This window comes from Arachis ipaensis, chromosome B2 (assembly GCF_059453495.1).
Source record: "Arachis ipaensis isolate K30076 ecotype BB chromosome B2, ASM5945349v1, whole genome shotgun sequence".
Classification (NCBI taxonomy): domain Eukaryota; kingdom Viridiplantae; phylum Streptophyta; class Magnoliopsida; order Fabales; family Fabaceae; genus Arachis; species Arachis ipaensis.
The window spans coordinates 117,451,048-117,475,807 of NC_142437.1; the positions used below are offsets into that span (position 1 = coordinate 117,451,048).

General features: G+C 35.9%; 1 protein-coding gene and 1 non-coding gene across 2 annotated transcripts; both read right to left on the reverse strand.

Moving 5' to 3' along the window:
- Positions 1-1,786: 1,786 nt before the first annotated feature.
- On the reverse strand, positions 1,787-1,893 carry LOC148575349 (small nucleolar RNA R71). The gene has a single exon (XR_015906013.1). It is a non-coding gene; the product is annotated as a small nucleolar RNA R71 (small nucleolar RNA).
- A 16,865-nt stretch (positions 1,894-18,758) lies between these two features.
- LOC107627842 (disease resistance protein RPV1-like) lies at positions 18,759-24,105 on the reverse strand. The gene is made up of 6 exons (XM_021117070.2): positions 23,967-24,105; positions 22,830-23,331; positions 21,479-22,574; positions 21,010-21,360; positions 20,212-20,413; positions 18,759-19,644 (listed from the first exon to the last, which is right to left on the reverse strand). Exons 2-6 carry the CDS (start codon positions 23,279-23,281, stop codon positions 18,944-18,946), a joined length of 2,802 nt encoding a protein of 933 aa, XP_020972729.2. The 5' UTR covers positions 23,282-23,331; positions 23,967-24,105; the 3' UTR covers positions 18,759-18,943.
- Positions 24,106-24,760: the final 655 nt, after the last annotated feature.

Consider the following 24,760-nt stretch of genomic DNA (forward strand, 5'->3'; position numbering starts at 1 on the left):
AATATTATTTTTCTATTTTAATTCATGTTTTGATTTATAATTCAATAATTGTTTTCGTTCTTTATTTTATGAATTTGGGTGGAACGGAAGTATGACCCATGTTCTATTTGAGTTCTTGTAAAACTTGGAAAAGCTCTTTACTTGAACAATAGCTTGAAAACATATTATCCTGAATTTCTAATTGTTTGTATTTAACGGGATACGTGACATATAATCCCTTTATTTTTGAATAATTAGGATTCTTGTGGCATATAAACTAGGATTTGATCATCACCCTCTAATTGGAATTAATTGACCAAGGCAGTTGATGAATTTTAGAGGAGACTAGGAAGGTCTAAGGAATTCGGGTCTAGTCATAAATAGTTTGCCATGAATTAAATCTTGCATAATTAAAATAGTTAATAAGAAAAGTTAATCTAGAAAATAGATAACTCTGAAGCCTTAACTGTCTTCTCCATATATTATTCCCAACTTAATTACTTGCTCTTCTTCAATATTTTTTATATTGTTTAATCTCTTTTATACTGCATCTCAACAACAATTTTTGTTTGTCTAACTAAGCCTATCAAACATTATTGTTGCTTAGTCCATCAATCCTCGTGGGATCGACCCTTACTCACGTAAGGTATTACTTGGTACGACCCGGTGCACTTGCCGGTTAGTAAGTGTGGTTGTAAAAAAACTCGCACCAAGTTTTTGGCGCCGTTGCCGGGGATTGACTGTGATTGACAACTACTCGTTGTTTGATTGCTTAGATTAGATATTTTTTTTCTTTAATTATATTCCTTTAGTATTATTATTTTTATTTTTATTTTTATTTTTTATTTTATTTTTCATTTTTTTTCTTTCTTTACCTTAATATTTCCCATTCCCCGTATCCCCTGTTTTCTTTTTTTTTTCTTACTTCCTTTTAATTTCGTTTTTTTTTTTATTTACTTCCGTGTTATTTTGTTTTTCTTTTATTATATTTTTTATTTTCTATAATTTTTTAGTTTTACTTTATTTTTGTCTAAAAAAAATATTTAAATAAATAAAAAGTAGCACTAATATTTTTTTTAATTTTTGAAATTAAGTTTGGTGTCTTCTATTTATTTTTATTTTTATTTTATTTTTTTCTGTTTATTTTTATTTTTTAAAATTTTCGAATTTTTATTTATTTGGCATTTTTATTTTGTTTACACAAATTACCTCACAGGGACGTCTCTGCACTCTGACGTAGAGAGTCCCATTTTTTCTTGTTTTCTGCTTGTGTATGCGCAGGAACAGAGACAAAGAACATCTCTTAGACTTTGATCCTGAACCTGAAAGAACTTTCAGGCGACGTTTACAACAAGCAAGACTTTGCAAGGCTGCAGAATCCACTATGGCAAATAATGCTAATGCCAATGTGGTAAATCTGAATGGGGATGATCAACAGAGGAGAGTGCTTGGCTCTTATTCTGCCCCTACTGCGGATCTTTATGGAAAAAGTATTGTGGTGCCTCCTATAACTGCAAACAACTTTGAGTTGAAGCCACAATTGGTCACCCTGGTGCAACAAAATTGCCAGTATCATGGTCTTCCTCATGAAGATCCAAATCAGTTCATATATGATTTTCTGCAGATATGTGATACTGTGAAGACAAATGGAGTGAACCCAGAGGTGTACAAACTCATGCTTTTTCCATTTGCTTTGAGGGATAAAGCAAAGCTATGGCTAGATTCCCAACCAAAGGAGAGTCTGAATACTTGGGAAAAGGTTGTTATAGAGTTTCTCACTAAATTTTTCCCACCAAAGAAGCTGACTAAGCTTAGGTTGGAGGTTCATACTTTCAGACAGAAGGAGGGTGAAACTCTTTATGAAGCTTGGGAGAGATACAAGCTGCTGACTAGGCAATGCCCTCCAGACATGTTCTCCAAGTGGACTCAACTAGATATATTTTATGAAGGCTTGGGTGAGATGTCCAAGATGAGCTTAGATACCTCTGCAGGCGGTTCATTGCACAAGAAGAAGACACCAGAGGAGACTATTGAGCTGATTGAATTGGTTGCAAGCAACCAATATTTATATTCATCTAACAGGAATCCTGTGAACTCTGAGACCTCTCAAAAGAGAGGCGTGTTGGAAGTAGAAGCTGCCAATGCTCTTCTTACTCAACAGATGGGTGGCAAGTAAGTCTTAGCTATCAACACTCAAAATCCACCCCAAGAAATCTCCTATGACGGGGCAGGTAATTTTGTTCAAAATGATAATCATGATTATGCTCAGCCTTCTTATGAACAGGTGAATTACATGGGGAGTGGTCCTAGGAATCCCAACAATGATCCATATTCTAAGACATACAACCCGGGATGGAGAAATCACCCAAACATTGGGTGGAGGGACCAACTTCAGAGATCTCAGAACTTCAACAATAGTTCTCAGGGTGGTTTCCAGCAAAACAATGATATGGAAGCAATATTGACAGGTTTTAGACAGGAAACCAGAGCATCCATTAAGAACTTGGAGATTCAAATGGGTCAATTAGCCACAAAGGTTAATGAAATTGATCAGAGGACCACTAATAGCCTTCCTGGTAATACAATTCCAAATCCAAGAGAGGAATGCAAGGCTATCACTGTAATAAGTGAACAAGTGGCAAGTACAGAAGCACAAGTTATACAGGAAACCAGAGCCTCTATTACAAACTTAGAGGTGCTAGTGGGCCAACTGAGCAGCAAATACTTGAGAGGTCTGCAAGTACATTTCAAGAGGCTACAGTGGTGAACCCAAGAGAAGATTGCAAAGTGATTCAATTGAGAAGTGGTAAAGTAGTTGGCTCTGAGGCCAAGGCCAATGAAGAGCTAGTTGAAAAGGAAGCTCCAGAGGAGAAGAAAGGACAAGTGGAGCACGCCCCTCCAAAGCGTGCAGACAACCCATTCCCAGACTCTCTTGACACTTATCCTACACTGCCAAAGGCTCCTGAGTACAAGCCTAAGATGCCGTATCCTCAGAGACTTCAAAAGGAGACCAAGGACAAGCAGTTTTCAAAGTTCTTGGAAATCTTCAGAAAGTTACAAATCAATATTCCTTTTGCTGAGGTTTTGGAGCAAATGCCTATCTATGTCAAGTTCATGAAGGAGATGTTGTCAAAGAAAAAGCATTTAAAAGGAGATGAGACAGTAGTCCTGACTAAGGAATGTAGTGCTGTCATCCAGAATGACTTGCCAAGGAAGATGCCAGATCCAGGGAGCTTTCAAATTCCATGCACCATTGGGAGCACAACCTTTGAGAAAGCCCTATGTGATCTAGGGGCAAGCATAAATCTAATGCCCTTATCTGTGATGAAGAAGCTGCATATCCAAGAGGCACAACCCACAAAGATAGCATTACAGATGGCAGACAAATCTATGAAGCCTGCATACGGATTAGTGGAGAATATCTTGGTCAAAGTGGGTAAGTTCTTCCTCCCAGCAGATTTTGTGATTCTTGAAACATGGGAGGATGAGAATGCCTCTATAATTCTAGGAAGACCATTCCTAGCCACTGGAAGAGCTCTGATTGATGTAGAAGTGGGTGAATTAGTGCTTAGAGTGCATAATGAGCAACTGGTCTTTCATGTCTTCAAAGATGTACATTCAACAGGTGAAGAAGAGAGGTGCATGCAGGCTGAACTCATTGATCCAAACCTTCAAGAACCCCCTCATGATGCACAGCAGAATTTGCAACTCAAACCTCCTATGGTGACAACCGATAAAATTCCGCCTGACATCAAACCTAAGTTTGGTGTTGGAACTGCATCATCCACCAAGGAGGAGGTCCCCAAAAAGAAAAAAAATACCCAGAGGATGGAGAAACAAAAAGATCCCCACTGAAGATTTCTCCCCAGGAATGAAGGTGGTGTTGACCAGCAATCCAGCATGGGTTTATACAGTAATCAGAATCCTCTCTCTGGAGCATATTGAGCTACGTTATAGAGACACAGGAAAGAAGTTCAAAGTAAGGGGTGAAGAGCTGAGCCCCTATGATCCTCCTCCTTAGAGGAACTGATCGTCAAGCTAGTGACGATAAAGAAGCGCTTGTCGGGAGGCAACCCGATAATTTCGTATCCTTATTTATTTTTCATCGTAGTAGTTTTCTTAGTTATTTTAATTTATTTTTATTGAGTTCTTACTAATTTTTCTGATCATGCAGCTATGTTCTTCCAGGAACCGAACACCTCAAGCTATATCTCAAAAAAAAAAAAAAGAAAAAAAAAGAGGCACACGACGCGATCGCGTCATTGACACGAACGCGTCAATCATGTGTGCGTGAAAAATAAATTTGACAGAGAGTTGCGAGGGAGTGGCGCTGGACTTATGCCTTTTGCACAAATGATCCCACGCGAACGCGTGCCCCACGCGTTCGCGTCGCTTGTGATTTTCGCCACCCACGCGTCCGCGTCGCTCACGCGATCGCGTGCCATGGAATTCGACGTAAAACGGGTGCACAGCTGAAAGTTGTGCTAGAGTGGTGCTGGACCGGTGCTGGACGCGCAATTCCCTTCACACGACCGCATGCCCCACGCGGCCGCGTCGTACCCCATTAACTGCCCACTCGCGCGATCGCATGCCCCATGCGATCGTGTCACCCCAATTTTGGCAATTATATCAATTTGAACAGAGAGTTGTGCTGGCGCGAGGCTGCACTCGCGCCAGAAGCACAAACTGGGTCACGCGACCGCGTGACCGACGCGATCGCGTCAATCAGTATAAGAGCAATGCGCGCGACCGCGTGCCCCACGCGGCCGCGTCACTTGCGCCGCCCAGTTTTCTCTCTCTCCCAATCCTAATTCTCTTTTATTCTCTTATTCATTTATTTTTTTCTTTCATTTAAATATTTGTCTCTTCTATTTTCAGTTCTTCTTTGCTTGAGGACAAGCAAACCTTTAAGTTTGGTGTTGACGCTGTGCTTATAGGTTTTCTAGTACAAAAGGGAGGCAAATCATCTTCGCGAAGGAGCACAACCTGAAGAATAAAGCGACCGCTAGGATAATTAAGGTGGTTGAGTTCCTTTCATTTTTATTCCTCCCCTCTTTTTCTATGTTATGTTTCGGTTTCCTGTTATTTTGCTTTGTTTGCTGCATGATCCTTTATTAGTTAGAATCCTAGGACTAGTTTAGTTTTCCTATTGCTTTAATTCTGAAAGATGTCTCATGTATTACTCACTGAGCTTAAATCAAAAATAAAAAAATATAGGAGTGATATATTGCATAAGAAAGTGGGTCTATATTGAATAATAGTCTTATTTACTTAAATGTGGTGGTATTTTCTGTGATTCTGAATGCATGACATGAACAGTGCATATTTTTTTATAGTGAAGTTTATGAATGTTAAAATTGTTGGCTCTTGAAAGAATGATGAAAAAGAGAAATGTTATTGATAATCTGAAAAATCATAAAATTGATTCTTGAAGCAAGAGAAAGCAGTGAAAAACACGAAGCTTGCGAAAAAAAAATTTATATATATATAAAAAAAAAAGGAAGAAAAGAAAAGCAAGCAGAAAAAACCAATAACCCTTTAAACTAAAAGGCAAGGGGTAAAAAAGATCCAAGGCTTTGAGCATTAATGGATATGAGGGCCTTAAGGAATAAAATCATGGCCTAAGCGGCTAAATCAAGCTGTCCCTAACCATGTGCTTGTGGCGTGAAGGTGTCAAGTGAAAAGCTTGAGACTGAGCGGTTAAAGTCGTGATCCAAAGCAAAAAGAGTGTGCTTAAGAACTCTGGGCACCTCTAACTGGGGACTATAGCAAAGCTGAGTCACAATCTGAAAAGGTTCACCCAGTTATGTGTCTGTGGCATTTATGTATCCGGTGGTAATACTGGAAAACAAAATGCTTAGGGTCACAGCCAAGACTCATAAAGTAGCTGTGTTCAAGAATCAACATATTGAACTAGGAGAGTCAATAACACTATCTGAATTCTGAGTTCCTATGGATGCCAATCATTCTGAACTTCAAAGGATAAAGTGAGATGCAAAAACTGTTCAGGATTGCAGTTGTAAACCCCACTATAAGAGAAGATATGGGCTTAATTGAACTCTCATTCTCACGCAAATTCACATCCTAAGCTTATATTAGTTTGGGTTGCTTGAGGACAAGCAACAGTTTAAGTTTGGTGTTGTGATGCGTGAGCATCTTATCTATCTTTTTCTAGTGAATTTGCATCTAAATTGTTGAATTTAATTAAGAATTAATTATATTTTAGCCACTATGGATGCTATTTTGAGTTTTGTACAATACTGTTTATCTTAGGTAGCATTTGGCGGAATTTGATGGAGTTTCTGCAGAGAAAGAGAAGAAGCCAAGGATATGACCAGCGAATACCGACGCGGACGCATGGCTCACGTGACCGCGCGGAATGAAGGAAATCACAATGACGCGATCGCGTGCCTGACGCGAACGCGTGGACTGGAATCTGCACAAATGACGCGAACGCGTGGATGACGCAGACGCGTCACATGCGCCACATGCAGAAAATGTAGAAAAACGCTGGGGGCGATTTCTGGACCGTTTTGACCCAGTTCTTAGCCCAGAAATCACATATTAGAAGTTGCAGAATGGACAAATCAAGTGGTCTCCACCCATCAGTTGAAGACTTGTTAATTAATTCGAATTTAAATTCAAATCTTAAATTAGGAAAAGATATTATTTTAAGTTTAATTTTAAATATTAGATTTTAAATTTATTAGGATTAGTTATAAAAAGGTATCTGATGCCATCAGATTGAACGCGGTACATTTTTACCTGAATCCTTATTTTCTCTTTTCCATGAGCAACTAAACCTCCACTGTTAAGGTTAGGAGCTCTGTCTATTGTATGGATTGATAATATTATTTTTCTATTTTAATTCATATTTTGATTTATAATTCAATAATTGTTTTCGTTCTTTATTTTATGAATTTGGGTGGAACGGAAGTATGACCCATGTTCTATTTGAGTTCTTGTAAAACTTGGAAAAGCTCTTTACTTGAACAATAGCTTGAAAACATATTATCCTGAATTTCTAATTGTTTGTATTTAACGGGATACGTGACATATAATCCCTTTATCTTTGAATAATTAGGATTCTTGTGGCATATAAACTAGGATTCGATCATCACCCTCTAATTGAAATTAATTGACCAAGGAATTGGCAGTTGATGAATTTTAGAGGAGACTAGGAAGGTCTAAGGAATTAAGGTCTAGTCATAAATAGTTTGCCATGAATTAAATCTTGCATAATTAAAATAGTTAATAAGAAAAGTTAATCCAGAAAATAGATAACTCTGAAGCCTTAACTGTCTTCTCCATATATTATTCCCAACTTAATTACTTGCCCTTCTTCAATATTTTTTATATTGTTTAATCTCTTTTATACTGCATCTCAACACCAATTTTTGTTTGTCTAACTAAGCCTATCAAACATTATTGTTGCTTAGTCCATCAATCCTCGTGGGATCGACCCTTACTCACGTAAAGTATTATTTGGTACGATCCAGTGCACTTGCCGGTTAGTAAGTGTGGTTGTAAAAAAACTCGCACCAGTACCGCTATATTAGTTGAGTAATATTATATATAAATTGTATAACTAGTTTAGATTCTCATTCAAAATTTGTGCGATACCACAAGAAAAATTTCTATTTAGAATTTCCTAAGATATATTAATACACCCAAAGATTAGACCACTTCAATTATAACCCTGAAAGACACATCACTTTCCAATAAAGATACGTGACAAATTTCAAGAACTGGAGTCGTGCAAAATCAGTTGCACCAATCTTTGCATGGCTTGGTGCTAAGAATTCCTTAGAATTGGGAATCAATACTGTTGGATTTCTCAAAGATAATGCTATATATTGAGAAATTCAAGTACTATGGAGTATTTGAACTCAGCACATGCATTAGCAGACTATGCTATCTACACATCAAGAAAAGTTTAAATGCTTATAATTCTCCTAAACTTGATTATGGAGGCTCTTATGGTGGAATTCTTGTAGCAAGATTTCGTCAAAAGTATCCTCATATTGCTCATGGTGTTTTGGCTTCATCAGCTCCAATTCTTTATTTTGATAGTGTAGTCCCACAACATGGATATTACTATGTTGTAACCTAAGATTTTAGAGAAACAAGTGAGAGCTACTACCATACTATATACGGAAATCTTAGTATAAATTTGACAAAATAGCCAAGAAGCCTCACGACCTCTCAATTCTCTGCAAGAGATTTAAGATTTGGAAAAAAATGAGAAAGGTTGATGTTCTGAAGGATTATTTGTATCATGTGTATTGTACTATCGCTCAATATAACACCATTAGTTGAGAGGATATGTGGTGTCATTAATAGAGCAGCTAATAAAATAGATATCATTATTGGTAAGATATTTGAAGTTATTGTAGCTTATAGTCACTTTAAAAATTCTTCATTCTACGTTAAAAATAGATTTGATGATCCAGATGAACAACTTCTATATTACTAGACATGTGATTAACAAGCATGCAGCGAGATTGTTAATCCAATTGGTGTTGATGAGATTGTATAACTAATTTAGATTCTCGTGCAATGTACGTGCGATCCTCGTGTCATGCACAAAAATTTTCTATTCAGTTTATATTTTTATTTAAAGTTCTTGAATTTATATCGTATTAATTCGTTTATTTTATATTATTCAATTCAATATATATTAAATTTTTATGATGTATATCTGATAGATCCAAATTGTAGCATGTGAGTATCACAATTTGTCCATATTTTTTCATGTATTCAATTATCTTGAAGAGCTCATCTAAACATCATTTTGATGATGTGTAATCTTCTGATAATATGAGCAGTGAAATTTGTGATTGCTCAATTGTCGTAAAAAAATGTTGATAATTATACATTGCCTTCTCTAAGTTTGTAATCAACATATGTTTTAACTTTTTTTCTTTCCAATGCTTTATGCAAATGACTAAAAAAACTGTATTGGGTGCTTGAACATCTAAAACTATTAAAAACATCATATTTGATCCGGAGAGCATGGGAGGTATCAAGAGGAATAGAAGGATGAGTGATTTGATGTGAGTCGATTTTGTAATTATGAGAACCAACTATTGAACAACTTGGGCTTGCTATTCTTTATAATCTAGAACATTCATTTGAATAACTATATGTAATATATATATAGTGTCTAACTCGTTTAGATTCCCATGAATTATTTTTGGTATTGCTTGAGACTTAGAGTAGTTGAGTAATATTTTATTTAAATTGTATAACTAGTTTAGATTCTCGTTCAAAATTTGTACAATACCAAAAAAAAAATTCTATTTAAAATTTTTTAAGATATATTATTACACCCAAATATTAGACCACTTCAATTATAACTATGAAAGATATATCACTTTTTAATAAAGATACGTGGCAAATTTCAAGAGCTGGAGTCGTGCAGAATTAGTTGCACCATTCTTTGCATGGCTTGGTGTTGAGGATTCCTTAGAACTAGGAATCAATATTGCTAGATAAAGTTGAATGCCTGAAAGCAAAATATGTCACAATAGGAAGGAGAAACCAATCCTATCCATGAACATTAAAGACCACAAATGCAATTGCATTATACGATGATATGAATGAACTTTTATAAATGGAACTAAAGTCTCATGAGCATTCTGTATACACAATTTCGACTTCCAAGCTGAAATCCTAAAACCACTAGAAGTGGATAATGTTGTTCAAGTTGATAGTAAACCTGAACTCCAACAATCTCAGAAATGTGCATACAACTTATCATACTACTTGTTCAATTTTTATCAAATTAATAAATATCAACTTAATCTTATTAATTTGTCATCTTGTACAATTTTATCAAGTTATATAACAAATTGATAAATATCAACTTAATCGTATCATCATGTACACCTTATTTTTAATACATGATTAGCTAATGATTGAATTTTTTACTAAGTCAAAGATTTTAACTAAGCTTGTTATTCAATTTTGATCAAATAAAAAATTATAACTTGACTAGTTTAATTATGCAAATCACCATTTTATTAACTTATTTCTTCTAAACTTATCAAGTTTCATATTTGGCAATCATGATTATCTAAGTTAAAGCTTCTATATGTCAGCACTTGTTACTGCTTTAGTCACTAATCACAAATTTTTACTTTAAAATCAAAAGAATAATTTTGCTTCTTTTCACACGCTATTAAAAAAAAAATACTTTTAGCAGTCATTTGTTTTACCTTTAACGGCAATAAAAATAGTTACTAATATATTTACTAGCAGTTAAAAATTAATCATCTTATACTTTGTCACTAAAAAGTTTTAGCCGTAATTATATAATTACCGGTAAAGACATTTTTAATGGTCGCAAAAATTATATAATTATCATTATAACATACAGTAATAACAATAAATATATAATTGTCGTAAAAATACAAGTTAAATAAAAAATATAGTGGCCATTATGTTATTGCTCTTAAAAATTTATCGCTATTTTTTTTTTTTTTTGTAGTGGCAAAGAGCACGTAAACTTGAGATATGATGTAAATTTCAGGAATTATTTTAGATTTTTACTCCTAAAAATTAGGTAGATATTAGTTACTTAATTGATCGCTGATCAGCTGCATACATCTCCATCGTATTTTACTTGTCATTTTGGTAACCTATTTTTAGTCCTCGAAATATGTTAGCCATATTCTGAAACTGCTATGAACTTGAAAATTGAAATTGGCATTTTTGGAGTGTTGTACGAAGGATCTTTCTTTCGTTTTGTCAAGCTCCCGCATTATTATATTCCAATTTGATTATAATAAAATCACCCTTTAGTTAAACAAGAAACAATTTGACTACTTATCAATTGCCATCTTCTGTCTTTGTTTCTTTTGATTATTATTGGTATCATAGTATAGATTGAAGGGGACAAAAAAAAAAAGATAAATACAGCTAAGGAGTCAATATGGTTAGTTAGGCGAATTTTAATTAATAATTATTGTAATGTTAGTATAATTGTTTCATAAGGTAATGAAAAGTTAAAAAAAAAAAAAGAAGCTATACTAATTTTTAAGGCAACACAAATGCATGGAGAATTTGAGATTTTTTTTCTGATATAATAATTATGTACGTGTAATACAGGTAAATGATGATTTCGGTGTGTAATTTACAAACAGAAATAATTTGGTAATAAAAAATAGTCAAAACTTGTCTTCATTAACCAAAAATAGTAGTCAGAACTCCAACAATCTTAGAAATGTGCATACATACTACAACTAGCAAGAAAACAGAACTCAGCAATTAAACAACAAAAACAAAAACAAACAAAAACAGACAGGTGAGCATGAGAAATGTGTTGGGAATAAGACACCATTCCCCCTTGAGAAAACACCTTTGACAGAGAAATAAAATAGACACAATCACAACACAAGAATTTAACGTGGAAACTCCAATTACCGGAGAAAAAACCACGGCCGTTGTCAAATGACAACCAGAGAATATCACTATGTGAAAATTGTTACAACACATAGACTTCTTTCTCTCATCGGCACCCCAGTACACCCACACTCTCTCAAAGCAAATATCTAACTACACCTCACAACACTCTATAGTCAAAGAGTACAGAGGAAAAGAAAAATCAGATACAAGCTTAAAGTGTTTCTGACTGGTGCAAAAATAAATGGAGAACTTAGCCTCATATTTATAACCTAGGCCACCCACTCCATTTGCTATCCTGAGCAATGTGGGACTAATTCAACCAAATCCTAACAATCTCCACCTTGATTGAAATAGTCACACATCTTCAGTTTCTATTGTCAACACCGACAATTCTTTGCTGCCATTGTCTATACCGACAATCATAGTTCAGAGAACTATCATACTCCACCATGAAAGTATACTCACTTGGAATTAGACCACTCCAAGCATTTCGCCTTGGTACAGATCGAAACCTTGCTGAAAATTCATGGTGCAACTTCCAAATTGGCTTTTCCTGGAAGTTCTTCAGCCATCGACCTAACTCCGCCACACACCTTGCATCTCAACGCCAACCAATGCCCGTGTGCAATTGTGGACCCGATTGCCACAACTTATCCTTATCCATGGCAGTGCGGTAATACCATGAGGATACTTCTTGTCTTCTAGAGAACATCGTCTTCTCTCATAGAGAGAGCAATATTACAAGTATCAGATTGAGAGTCTTTTTCTGAAACCGCATTACCTGGACAATTTCTCTTTACATGCCCAGACTTTCCACATTTCCAGCATGTTACACTCCTTCCACGATTTCCTTTTCCATAATTGTCACTTCTAGCTACAAGCGCCAAATCTGATGAAGTACTACCCTCATTTTTCATTCTTCTTTCTTCAGCAATGAGCTTACTGGCAACTTCTTCAAAATTCAGAGTTTCCTTCCCATACATTAAAACAGGTTTGATATACTCATAGGAAGAGGGAAGAGACAATATGAGCCTTAGTGCCTTATCTTCATCATCAATTTTCACTCCAATTGCCTCTAATTCAGAGACAATACCATTGATAGCACTAAGATGGTCGGAGATTTTCACATTGTGATCCATGCGTAGATTATGGAACTGCTCCTTCAATAACAACCGATTTGAGATGCCCTTTGACTGATACAACCCTTCGAGTTTATCCCAAAGTTCCTTGGCTGTTTTCATTCCTTGCACATTTGCAAGAACATTCTTAGCCAAACACAGGCGAATAGCACTTGCAGCTCTCAAATCTAGTTCCTCCCATTCTTCATCCTTCATACCAGAGATCCTCTCCTTCAACGCCTTGTGCAAACCTGATTGTATCAACACATCCTTGACTTGTATTTGCCACAAGCCAAAATTGATTCTTCCATCAAATTTCTCTATCTCAAGCTTCACAGCACTTGAATATCCTGACATTGTTGCAACCGTATACTGGAATAGTATAACTCAACCGTGCACTAGGAAGGGTCCCCAGGAAAGAGAGGTGGGTCACAATGGACACACTTAAATACCAAGTCTTTCCTTAGTCAGAACCTTTCCAAACTGCACTCTCACAGTGTCACACTGCCTTCCAGCAACAACAACAGCAACCAAAGATCAACCTCAAGCCACAGGACAAAATTCTTTTCTGATGTGGAAGGTCAGACTAGGCTGCAACCACAGAGCATACTAAGAATAAATCCTACCGAACCGAAGCTCTGATACCACTTGTTGGGAATAAGACACCATTCCCCCTTGAGAAAACACCTTTGACAGAGAAATAAAATAGACACAATCACAACACAAGAATTTAACGAGGAAACTCCAATTACCGGAGAAAAAACCACGGCCGTTGTCAAATGACAACCAGAGAATATCACTATGTGAAAATTGTTACAACACATAGACTTCTTTCTCTCACCGGCACCCCAGTACACCCACACTCTCTCAAAGCAAATATCTAACTACACCTCACAACACTCTATAGTCAAAGAGTACAGAGGAAAAGAAAAATCAGATACAAGCTTAAAGTGTTTCTGACTGGTGCAAAAATAAATGGAGAACTTAGCCTCATATTTATAACCTAGGCCACCCACTCCATTTGCTATCCTGAGCAATGTGGGACTAATTCAACCAAATCCTAACAAAATGTTTCTTGTGTGTGCGTGCATGCATCAATGACACTTTCTCATATTCCCTACACTCCTAGCATCTCTCATTGATCTCTTCCCTTCATTGCCTCCTTGGAAAAACACAAAGTGTTCCAATTTATGAGATGTGCCCTTTTCCTATTTTGATCGTCGCTCCAGATAAAGCGTCGCTGCTCTTTCTCCACCTGATTGCAGATAGACTTTTGGATTTTGCTATGTTGCATAAAAAAAGGCTATAGGTGTGATGGCTGATTGAGCTATAACAACTTTCCCCGCCATCGATAAGCTATCTCGTTTCTGTCCCTGCAAATGACCCTTCACCTTGTCAATAATATGATTGTATCTTTGTTTAGTGCCTCTTCCTTCTAAGATGTAGGCCCCCAAGTATCTACCAACTTCCCTCGTCTCTTTGAAACCTTCAAGATCAACAATCTCCTATTTTTTAACTGGGTTAACCTTCTTGGAGAAGAAAACTTGTATTTTTTGGCCATTCACTATCTGTCCCGATATTTCACAAAAATGATCCAAAAAGGATTTAATAACCTCCATTTGGTTACAAGAAGCTTCCTCGAAGAGCATCAAGTCATCTGCAAACATCAAATGCGAGATGGCCAAACCATACTTACCAATTCTGAAAGGCTTCCATTCACCCTCGACAACCTTATCTTCAATCAAATGTGATCATCTGTCCTTGCAAATAACAAAAATATAGGGAGACAAAAGGTTCCCTTGTCTAATACTACAAGACGGTGTAAACTTTTTCGAAGGCTCCCCATTCCATAAAACCTGGAAGCTTGTTGTCCGAATGTATTGCATAATAATGTGAATCATTTCTCGGGGCAGGCTGAATTCCATAAGGCATTTTTCAACAAAATTCCAATTAAGATGGTCATAAGCCTTCTTTAGGTCTATCTTTATAGCCATGGACCCTTTTCTCGCATTGGATCTTCTCATACTATGAATAATCTCTTGGGCAATCACTATATTATCTTGTATTCTTCTACCTGAAATAAAGCTTGATTGAGCAGGAGAAATTATTTTATCTAGGATAGACTTAACTCTATTGGCAATTACCTTTGTAATCATTTTGTAAGAAATGTTATATAAGGAAATAGGCCTGAACTGAGTAACGAATTCTGGTTGATCAATCTTGGGGATCAAAGCAAGGAAAGTGTTATTAACCTCCTTAATATTACTAGGGTTAGACCAGAAGTTCATGACAAAACTCTTCAAACTGCTACCTACTAGTTCCCAATTATCTTTATAAAAACTTGATGGAAACCATCTTCACCAGGGGCCTTGAGAGAACCCATGAAAAATATGGCTTGTTCTATCTCATCAGCCTCTACAATGCTTCTCATTTTGAGCATGTAGCCTGGTTCCATCTTTGGGTAGATAGTCTGCGTATGAATATTACAATCTCTATTGGGATTGGTTTCCTGGAACAGATTCTTGAAGTAGGAACAAACATGAACTTTGAGATTGTCCAGGTTATCTATCCAGCTACCACCGGAGTCTCTTGGCTTGAAAATCTTGTTTCTTCTTCGGCAGATAATGGCTTTGGTGTGATAATATCTTGTGTTATGATCTCCTTCAACCATCCAAGTCTCTCTGGATTTTTGAATCCAAAGCATTTGTTCTCTGTCCAACATCACCACTAGTTCTTTGTTAAGATCTTCCTCCAAATTGTCCAAGAACTCACTTTTCCCATATATAGGAGAGTTCTGAATCCCCTTCAACTTGATGAGAATTATCCTCTTCTGATTGAAAATATTTCCAAAAGTGTTGTGGTTCCACTGCTTAACTTTCTCCACAAACACCTTTATAGATTGATTAAGGGCTAAATCTCTGTTCCAGGTATTCTTGAGAAAAGGCTGAAACTCATTGTGCTGCATCCACATGTATTCAAACCGAAATGGCTTGTTTTTAAGAACATGACTGTTACCTATATACTTAATCAGAATGGGATGGTGATCGAATTTTATTCGCAATAGAGTCTCTACAAGTGCCTCATGAAAACAAATCCTCCAATCTCTCTCTCTCTCTCTCTCTGAGAGTAAAGCACGTACCTTGAAAACCTAAATCCATGAACCCGTACGAGTCCATCCAATCCCTAAAATGCCTTATCTGAGCTAAGTTAGGAGGTGCTCCTCCTTTCTTTTCACTTATGTCACTGATATCATTGAAGTCCCCGCAGAGCATCCAAGGACAGTTCATCGTAGGGACTAGATCAACAATATAATTTCTCAACTCCCTTTTCCTTTCTTCGTTTGGATTATCATAGACGATAGTAAGGAACCATTCCCTTAGATTGTCTGAAATCGAGATGTGCAAAGGTTGTTCATTTTTACTTATCTCTTGAATCGAAAGATTGGGATTATTCCACATGAGCCATATTCCTCCTGAGAACCCCTGAGCATCAATCACCAAACTGAAGTTAAAACCTGTTATTTTAATGGCCAATTCTATGATGTCTTTTGTTTGGTGTCCAACTTTTGTCTAAATTATCTTTTATAGTAATTTTAAAATATTAAAAAAATTTTAACTTTTATACTTTTAAATTTTTAATTAATTATTTAACCTATTTTAACAATTAGACAATATCTTTTAGACACCATAACAAACACCTTTTTTTAATAGCATTGTGTGCAACTGTACCCCTGCACCTCGTCTCCTGTATCGTAACTAAGTCCGGTTTGTATTTAGACACATAATCCTTCAAAACTCTAGTAAAATTTGGGCTGACAGCCCCTCTAGCATTGCATAAGAAAATAATCATCACTATAAAAAGAAAAGAAGGAAGCTTAAGGCTTCAGTGTTCAAAGATGTACTGTGAGAACCATATGGGCCTATTTAGGCCAAGTTCATATCCTCCCCTGCGGGAGCATCTCTATTACCCCATTCCATCACAGCCGAAGTGCCTTCTGCCATAAATTCATCTAAGTCTGATCTAGAGAAGCACAAAACATTTGGGTCCGAAGGTTTTGGGTTAAGGTTTGGGTCCATAGGGGTCTCCTCTATCACTTTTTCATTTGAAAGAGTGGGTTGGGTTTGAAAAGGGTTGGGTATGTTTGAGGAAGGTATAGGGAAAAAATGGGCTAAGGTTTCTTTTGGTTGATTGGCCTGAGAAACTGAAACAGGCCAGAGTTCCAAGGTATGGGGGAAAAGTGGGCCAAATTTGTCCACTTACTTGCAAGGCCAAAACATAAAAATATTTGTTGAGCAATGTAATTACAAGTCTATCTTACATTAAACTCATGCAAATTATTGCGTTCCACACCAGCCTAATGGATGAGAACCGAACCGGTATAAGATTATTGGGTTACTGGATCATTGGTTCAATCGGTGAGTTACCGGTTGAACCGATTAATCCGGTATAATTAAATAATTATATAAAATTTAATTATTTTTTTATTATAAGTACTCTTATTTTATTTTTATAAAAATAATTATCATTTTTAAATTTTAATACTTTATTAATTAGTTTATATGTATTGTATTATTATATTATTATAGGTAAAAACTCACATACAATTATTTTCATGTGAAATTGATATTTAAGAACTATTAGATGATTTGACAAGTTTGACTAAATAAGTAAATATCATCTAAAATTTTTCAATTATTAACTTCATATGAAGACAACTACATGTGAGTCTTTACCTATTATTATATACTATGAGTATTTATTAAAAAAATAATATTAATAGATATCATATAATCATAAAAAAAATAAATTGTGATTAATAAATTTTTTTGTTTATTTTTTTAATTTGTATATATTTAATAAAATTTATAATTAAATAAAATATAATTAATTTTAAAATGAGAGACTTTAAAATTAAAATAAATTGAATATAAGTAAAATAAAAGATTATTATATATATTATAATTTGTTTATATAATAGTAAGAAGCATCCCATCATAGTGGTAACTATGATTATCTTCCTTGTATTTTTTGGGGCAAGCATTTGAACCCCTTTTGAAGCATTTTGACAAATTTTCCAAATATCACAAGTTTGACACTTGGTAGCACTGGAGCATATGGACCACGGTAGACTTGCAGAGAGCTGGAGCGTTGTAGATTCGCCTTCAACCGAAGCAGTTTGGTACGGTCCAATTCTCACCGGGTTGACCGGAACACTAAGTCACTAACCATCCGTCAAAGCAGAACGCCAGAACCCACTGGCCCTAGAGCATATGGAGCACGATAGACTTGCAGAGAGCGGGTTGACCGGAACACTAATGATCCTACTTCTAGAACATACCAGTAGTCATCTTCATTGAATAGCCTGACCGCAAAGAAGTTATTCCCTAGATCAATCAAGTCTAGCCCTCCAGATTTCGCCCACATTGTGTCGAGCCTTCTCTTAAGTACCCCGTAAGAAACACTACTCCTTCCCAACAACTTGATAATCAAGGTATGTTTCCACGACCTTTCTAGTCTTTTCTTCTCAGCTCTATTTACTTGGATGTTGAAAATGCCATTCTGTAAACGGTTCACAGTGATGGAAGGAATTGCTCTCTCCTCCTTTCGTACCCTCCTGTAAGCTTCCCTTTGTGCTTGGCTCCAATCCAACATTTCTTCCATCATCCCCGATTCCTCTTCATCGTAAGACTCCCCTTCGTTGGTCATTTCCTCATCCGAGTCTTCAGAGTCCTCATTGTTTTCTGTGCTACCATGAATTACCAGGTCAGCATATGTTCCTTCTTCCTTTGACTCCCACAAAAGTGGTCTTCTCGTACATTCAATCCTCCTTTCTGGGGATCCTGAAAGTCTCTCCGATATAAGTGCCCCCATCATTTCAAAGTTTTTTCTTGCTCCTCTGCAGTTGGTCAGCCTCCTCCACGGTCGTATCTCCTCCAATAAAATCACCCTTTAGTTAAACAAGATACAATTTGACTACTTGTCAATTACCATCTTCTGTCTTAGTTTCTTTTGATTATTATTGGGTCAATATGGTTAGTTAGGCGAATTTTAATTAATAATGATTGTAATGTTACTATAATTGTTTCATAAGGTAATGAAAAGTTAAAAAAAAAAACAAGCTATACTAATGCTTAAGGTAACACAAATGCATGGAGAACTTGAGATTTTTTTTTCTGATATGATAATTATGTACATGTAATACAGGTAAATGATGATTTCGGTGTGTAATTTACGAACAGAAATATTTGATAACAAAAAATAGTCAGCTTGTCTTCATTAACCAAAAATTGTAGTCAGAACTCCAACAATCTCAGAAATGTGCATACATACTACAACTAGCAAGAAAATAGAACTCAGCAATTAAGCAACAAAAAACAAAAACAAACAAAAACAGAGAGGTGAGCATGGGAAATGTTTCTTGTGTGTGCATGCATGCATCAATGACGCTTTCTCTTATTCCCTACACTCCTAGCATCTCTCATTGATCTCTTCTCTTCATTGCAGCACTTGACATATTCACGAATAGCATCAATTGAATCTTTCTTTAAATTTGGGCAATTCCTGAATGAAAAAACCGTGCCTCCAATATAATACTCCTTTTCGTAGAATGCGAGGTGTTGTTGGAGTAGTTCAGGTGTTGGAGTGAACACTCTCTCCAACGATTTGCAGTTATTGGCTGTTAAACAATGGAGGGATGGTGGAATTCGAGGCATTGACCGGAGCACCGTGCAACTGGTTAAGTAGAGATTTCTGAGGCGTGGAAGGTGTCTGATGGTTTCTGGAATGCTCTTCACGTTAGTTTCCCTGAGTGATAACGACTCTAACAATGATAAGTTGCTGATGTTATGTGGGATTTCATACAACTTATCACATTGATCCAAGTCTAGCTGTGTTAAAGAAGATAAGGCATCAAATAAGATGTATAGATTTGATGCGTCTAACTTTATGCACCCTCCAAGATAAAGCACTTTAAGAGTGGTGAGATTAGAAAAGCTGTCTGGCAGATGCATCAGATTCACACATCCATCCAAGTTTAAGTATTGAAGCTTGGAGCGGGAAGTATGTGATGATCCTGAGCACGATGATGTTGATGATGCTGATGCTTCACTCAATACTTCCTTCTTCACTTCACACCACCCTAAACCATGTAAACGTAAGAAAGAAAAAAAAAATTTCAATGAGCTTATAATGTATTTATTAAAAAGAATTTAGATGTTTCCAATATTAATAAATTTAACAAGATAACAAATGACAATTATTAGTAAAATCTTAAGGGAATATATTTAAAGCATTGATGTCATATAAATTACTTATATCTCTAGCATACTTTCTCTCACAGAAAACTTTTTCTGAAATTATGTGAATTTTGAAATTTGTTATTGAAACTCTAATACCATGTTACAAAATTACTTGTTCCGAAAAATTGAGCTGAGAGGAGAAGTTATACTGATAGCTATATCTTTAACAATACTATAATCAATACAAAAAAATAAAATAAAAAAATAGAAAAAAAAAACACAAAAGAATGAAAATGTTAAAAAGAAAACACAACAATCATAAGGATGGGGAGGAGAAAGAGGAAAAAATTAGTGCAACATATGAGAAGGGGGAAAAAAGCTGAAAAAGAAAACTTGATTGGGAGATATTAAAAAGGGATTTGTTCATTTAACACTAATAATGTTACTTTTATATTAAGGCATCTCACCTGGAAGTTTCTCAAGCCTTCGGCAATTCCATAGGGTCACCGTAACAAGTTTTGGGAGAGAAAAAATTGATGGGTGAACCGAAAGCAAATTTATGCATCCCATGAGTTCTAATTCTTGAAGACTCAAGGCTTTAGATAAATCTGGAATCTCGATCAATTGTTTGGATCCATTAAGAACAATCCTTTTCATATTTGGTATATCCTAAAATGAATAAAAATATACAAAATTAGATGCTTCATGCTAGTAATTGATTCAGAAAATAAATAACTAGATTAAACTCTACAAAATTAAGGATTAGCTGGCAAGAGGATAATAGATTGACTTTCATTCATTTAACTTTCTTTTATAATTTTGGCATCGAATATCTTGTATACATCCTAGTCGTCCATCTAATTAATGATTTGAATTATAAATGCATCATCATGCATGTGCAATGGTGGAGTCATCGGATATTCAGATATGCAAATGGAACCCGTTGAAAAAGTGTAGTTGATTTTGGAAAATCATTCAGAGTGTGGGAGAAATGACATCACTATGTTTTAAAAAGTTTTCATCTGAGGGAACCGTTTTGGAAACTCAGTGGCCAATTCGGTGATTCTCTTTTTCATAATTTGATAATGTCATTTCACACATGATCATACTTGATGTTTTTACATTGTATATCGGCATTATCAAAAATAAGAATGACATTATCTATTTCGTGTAATATAATTTGATTTCGCATGAATTGAATGCAGTTGAATAAAGAATTGAAGTAAACCCACATATAATATAGTACAATATAATTTTTCACTTACCTGTACACCATCCCAGAGCTTTTCAACGCGACTTTCTTTCATACGAAGTTCAACAAGACACTCTGCATTGAATGTTGTTGGAAAGGATTTCGCAGGGTAATTGTCCCAATGAAAGAGTCGTAGTTTCTGTGGCAGTATTTCAAGACCTTCTGGAAGATGCACTTGGCATGTGTTATTATCCGAACAATAATAATAATAATAGTAATAATCACTGCTATTATTATTATTATTATTGAAATAAAACCTCAGAAGTTTTAGATTTTCCATTCTAGCAAACAAATGAGGACTTAGGCTTATGTCAGCACTAACACTTGACATGTTCCAGGTTAAGCTTTCAATATGGTCCGTGCCCTGTCCAAAACAACTAAATCTACTTAATTATATGTATCATGGAATAATAACCATAGAATTTTCTTTAATTATTTTATCTATTTTAAATGGAAAAATGTCACAATAAAAGTTTTCATACCTCTCTATGTTTCAATACACGATGAATGTCATGAGGATCCCATAAATGACGTTGTTCTCCAGGCTTATTGATGCTTTGTTGACGCACAATCCATCGGCCCATTTCTCGAATCAAGTCATGCATGGATACACAATGTTGAATACTTATAAGAGCTCTATCTTGGAGAGTTTTTAATGCAATAGATGTTGAGTAACCACAAGCATCTAATAAATTCTCTACAGTATCCTTTCCTTCATCCTCTTTGAAGAAACAAGCAACATATAAAAATATGCTCTTCTCTTGGTGATCCAATCCTTCATAACTTAATCTCAACACATTATGAATCTCTGGAAAGGGCATTTTCTGAAGCTTCTGGAATTGACATTCCCATTCTTCAAAGCATTTGCCATAAAGAAAAGAACCCAAAACTTTCAATCCTAATGGGATGCCTTTAGCATATTCAACCATTTTCGACACAAGATTATGCCAGTGCAATTCAAGGCAATGCCCATCAGTTCCATCAAAGGCATGCAAACTTAGCAGCTGTCGGGCATCACTAGATTCCAATGCCTTTACTTTGTATATGTCATCTGCTTCTTTACAAATTGCATGTTTATCCCTAGTTGTAACAATGATTCTACTACCAGGACCCAACCAATTATGTCCTCCAACTAAGTTTGTGATTTGATCAGAAGTACTAACATCGTCAAGAACAACAAGAATCTTTCTGCGACGAAGTTTTCTCAAAACATGTTTCGGTACTCCGTTGGGAACACCAATGTTTAAATCTTTTTCGTCTGTGAATACAGAAAGAATTTTGTCTCTTAATTGAATTATTCCCCACTTCTCTGACTCCTTTCTGACATTTGCTAGGAAATGACGACTTTCATATTGAGAACACAATTTGTTAAATAATACAGTGGCAATAGTAGTCTTACCAATGCCACCCATGCCCCAAATTCCTATAACACGAATATCTTTTGAGCCATTGGCAAAAACTATTGACTCAAGTTCGTCGACTGGTTTATTAATTCCAACAAGGCCTTGAAAGTCATAAGCTGGGTGCATATCATCTAAAGTTTTCAAAATGTGTTTGACAACTTCTTCCTCACTTCTGCTGACAAAGAAAAGAGCATCATCATTATCATATCATCATTATTATTAATGGAAATTGAAAAATTCTTCTAACTTATAAAAAGATTAATTATAGTTTCACCTATGATTGGATGTTTGTTGTTTAATTTCTATCTAAAAAATAAAAAAAATAGCTCGTGCATTTCAAAAGTTTAGAACAAAAATGTCATATATTTAAAAAAAGAAACACAAACCTAAAATTTTTGGAATGGAATCCTGATAAACCTGAGACTCCCTTCAGTGCAGCTCTCCATTTATTGACTTTGTCCTTGAAATCATTTTCATGTTTTCATGTTTAACAAATGCTTCTGCATAGGACCTCTTCTGATGTCGCACTTCTGAAGGCTCTACATTGTAGAAAATAGGTATGATGATTTGACCCTTCTCTTTTTGGCATTCAGTTATTTTGACAAGCTCTTCTAAGCACCATTTCGAAGAGGCATAGTCTTTCGAGAAAATAACTAATGCAATTTGTGATTGTTCAATTGCTGCGAAAAGTGCTGGTAATATTTCATTTCCTTCTTTAAGGTTATAATCTACATATACATGAATCTTTTTCTGACGTAATGCTGTAAGCAAATGGCTGAAAAAGCCACAGCGAGTGTCTGAACCTCTAAAACTTATGAAGACGTCATATTTGAATTGAGGAGCAGTGGATGAAGAAGAAGAAGAAGAAGAAGAAGAAGTCATCTTATAGAAACCAATATGCCAATGTAGTCAGCAGCAGTCTTCTTTATGATCTACAACAGAGAAGATTTTGACTTAGAGAAAATAACAAGCATTGAAAAACATATGGAGCAGATAATGATGATGTGAAGAATCTCATTGATGACTGTTTGAATCTACATCTATATATACAGGTTAATCCTGGTCTTTGTGGTAAATTACAATATATATTTTTATTGGCTCCAAAAAATATACTAATAATATACAAGTAAATTATAATAATATCTTAATAATATTAAAGTGTAATGTTTTTATTTATTAATAATTAATAATATAAATTAATTTTAGGTTTATTTTTAAAATATAAACCAATAATAAAAGTCACATATTGACATTTGGTTGTGTACAAAGACCAACGGTGTCCCTCAAAGAAGTGTTTTTTTTTTTTTAAAAAAAAATACATTACTCATAAGATAGTCACCTCGTTTGGCAGTTGGTTCCTAGAAACTATGAAAAGGATTAGGAAGGAAGGAGGTTATTTGCAGAGGGAACTAATAAGCAGCATCAGTTTTACATGGTGGGCAATATGGAAGATCAGAAACCAATTTATGTTTCAAAGACAGGAGGTCAGTCCTATGGGAGCTATAACTAGTGCAGCTAACTGGACAGCAGAATATAACAACTTAGGGAAGGGAATATGATTGTTTACCTTTGGAAGAGAACAGGTTTAGGGTTCGCCAAATAAGCATGAATGTACAGGTTTCGGTTTCAACCTATCAAGAGAACAGAATAGAGCCAATCCGGGAGTGAATCCCCAGCAGCGATGTTGAAGCAAGGAAGTAAATGGCAGCACTCAACCGAAGGAGAAGGGAATGTACTCCAACAAGGGCAAGTTCATTGGGCAAGAAATAGAAATGAAGCGCTGAACATGAGCAGCGTTCATGGAGTCATTAGTAGTGGAGCGAAGAAAGCAAGCAGCAACGAGTAAAGAACAGATTAATGACGTGTCAAAGAGCGGATCTCGTCGGTTGAGAGCGCTTTCTGAATCAGCCTCGACGCCGCCATCCAGAGAAGAGGAGAAAGGGACCGATTCGATGCCAGGAGGGGCTGGGCTCGCCGGAGTGAGCGACGGCGCGTCACTGTCCGAGGTAGTGTCAGGTGTGTGCGCTGCCCGAGTGCCGATCTTTTCGCGGAGATAGCAGCGGCCGTCCATGATAGGTCTTGTGCCAGAACAAGTCCAGATTTCAGGAGATCAGAGGAATCGGGTATTGATGGCGGAAACCTGGGCAGAGCGTGAAGCATCAGGTGGCAAATCGGAAGGAGATCAGAGGAATCTAGTTGTCTAGTTGCACGATTGCCATGATACGATAGTTGGGTGGGGCGGGTTCTGGGTCGGATCTGATTGTAGGGCAAATCCCATGACCAAAAAAGAAAGGTGAATACTTTCATGACACATTTGCGTGAAGATAGCATTGTGGACTATAAGGTGAATTGATATGTTTA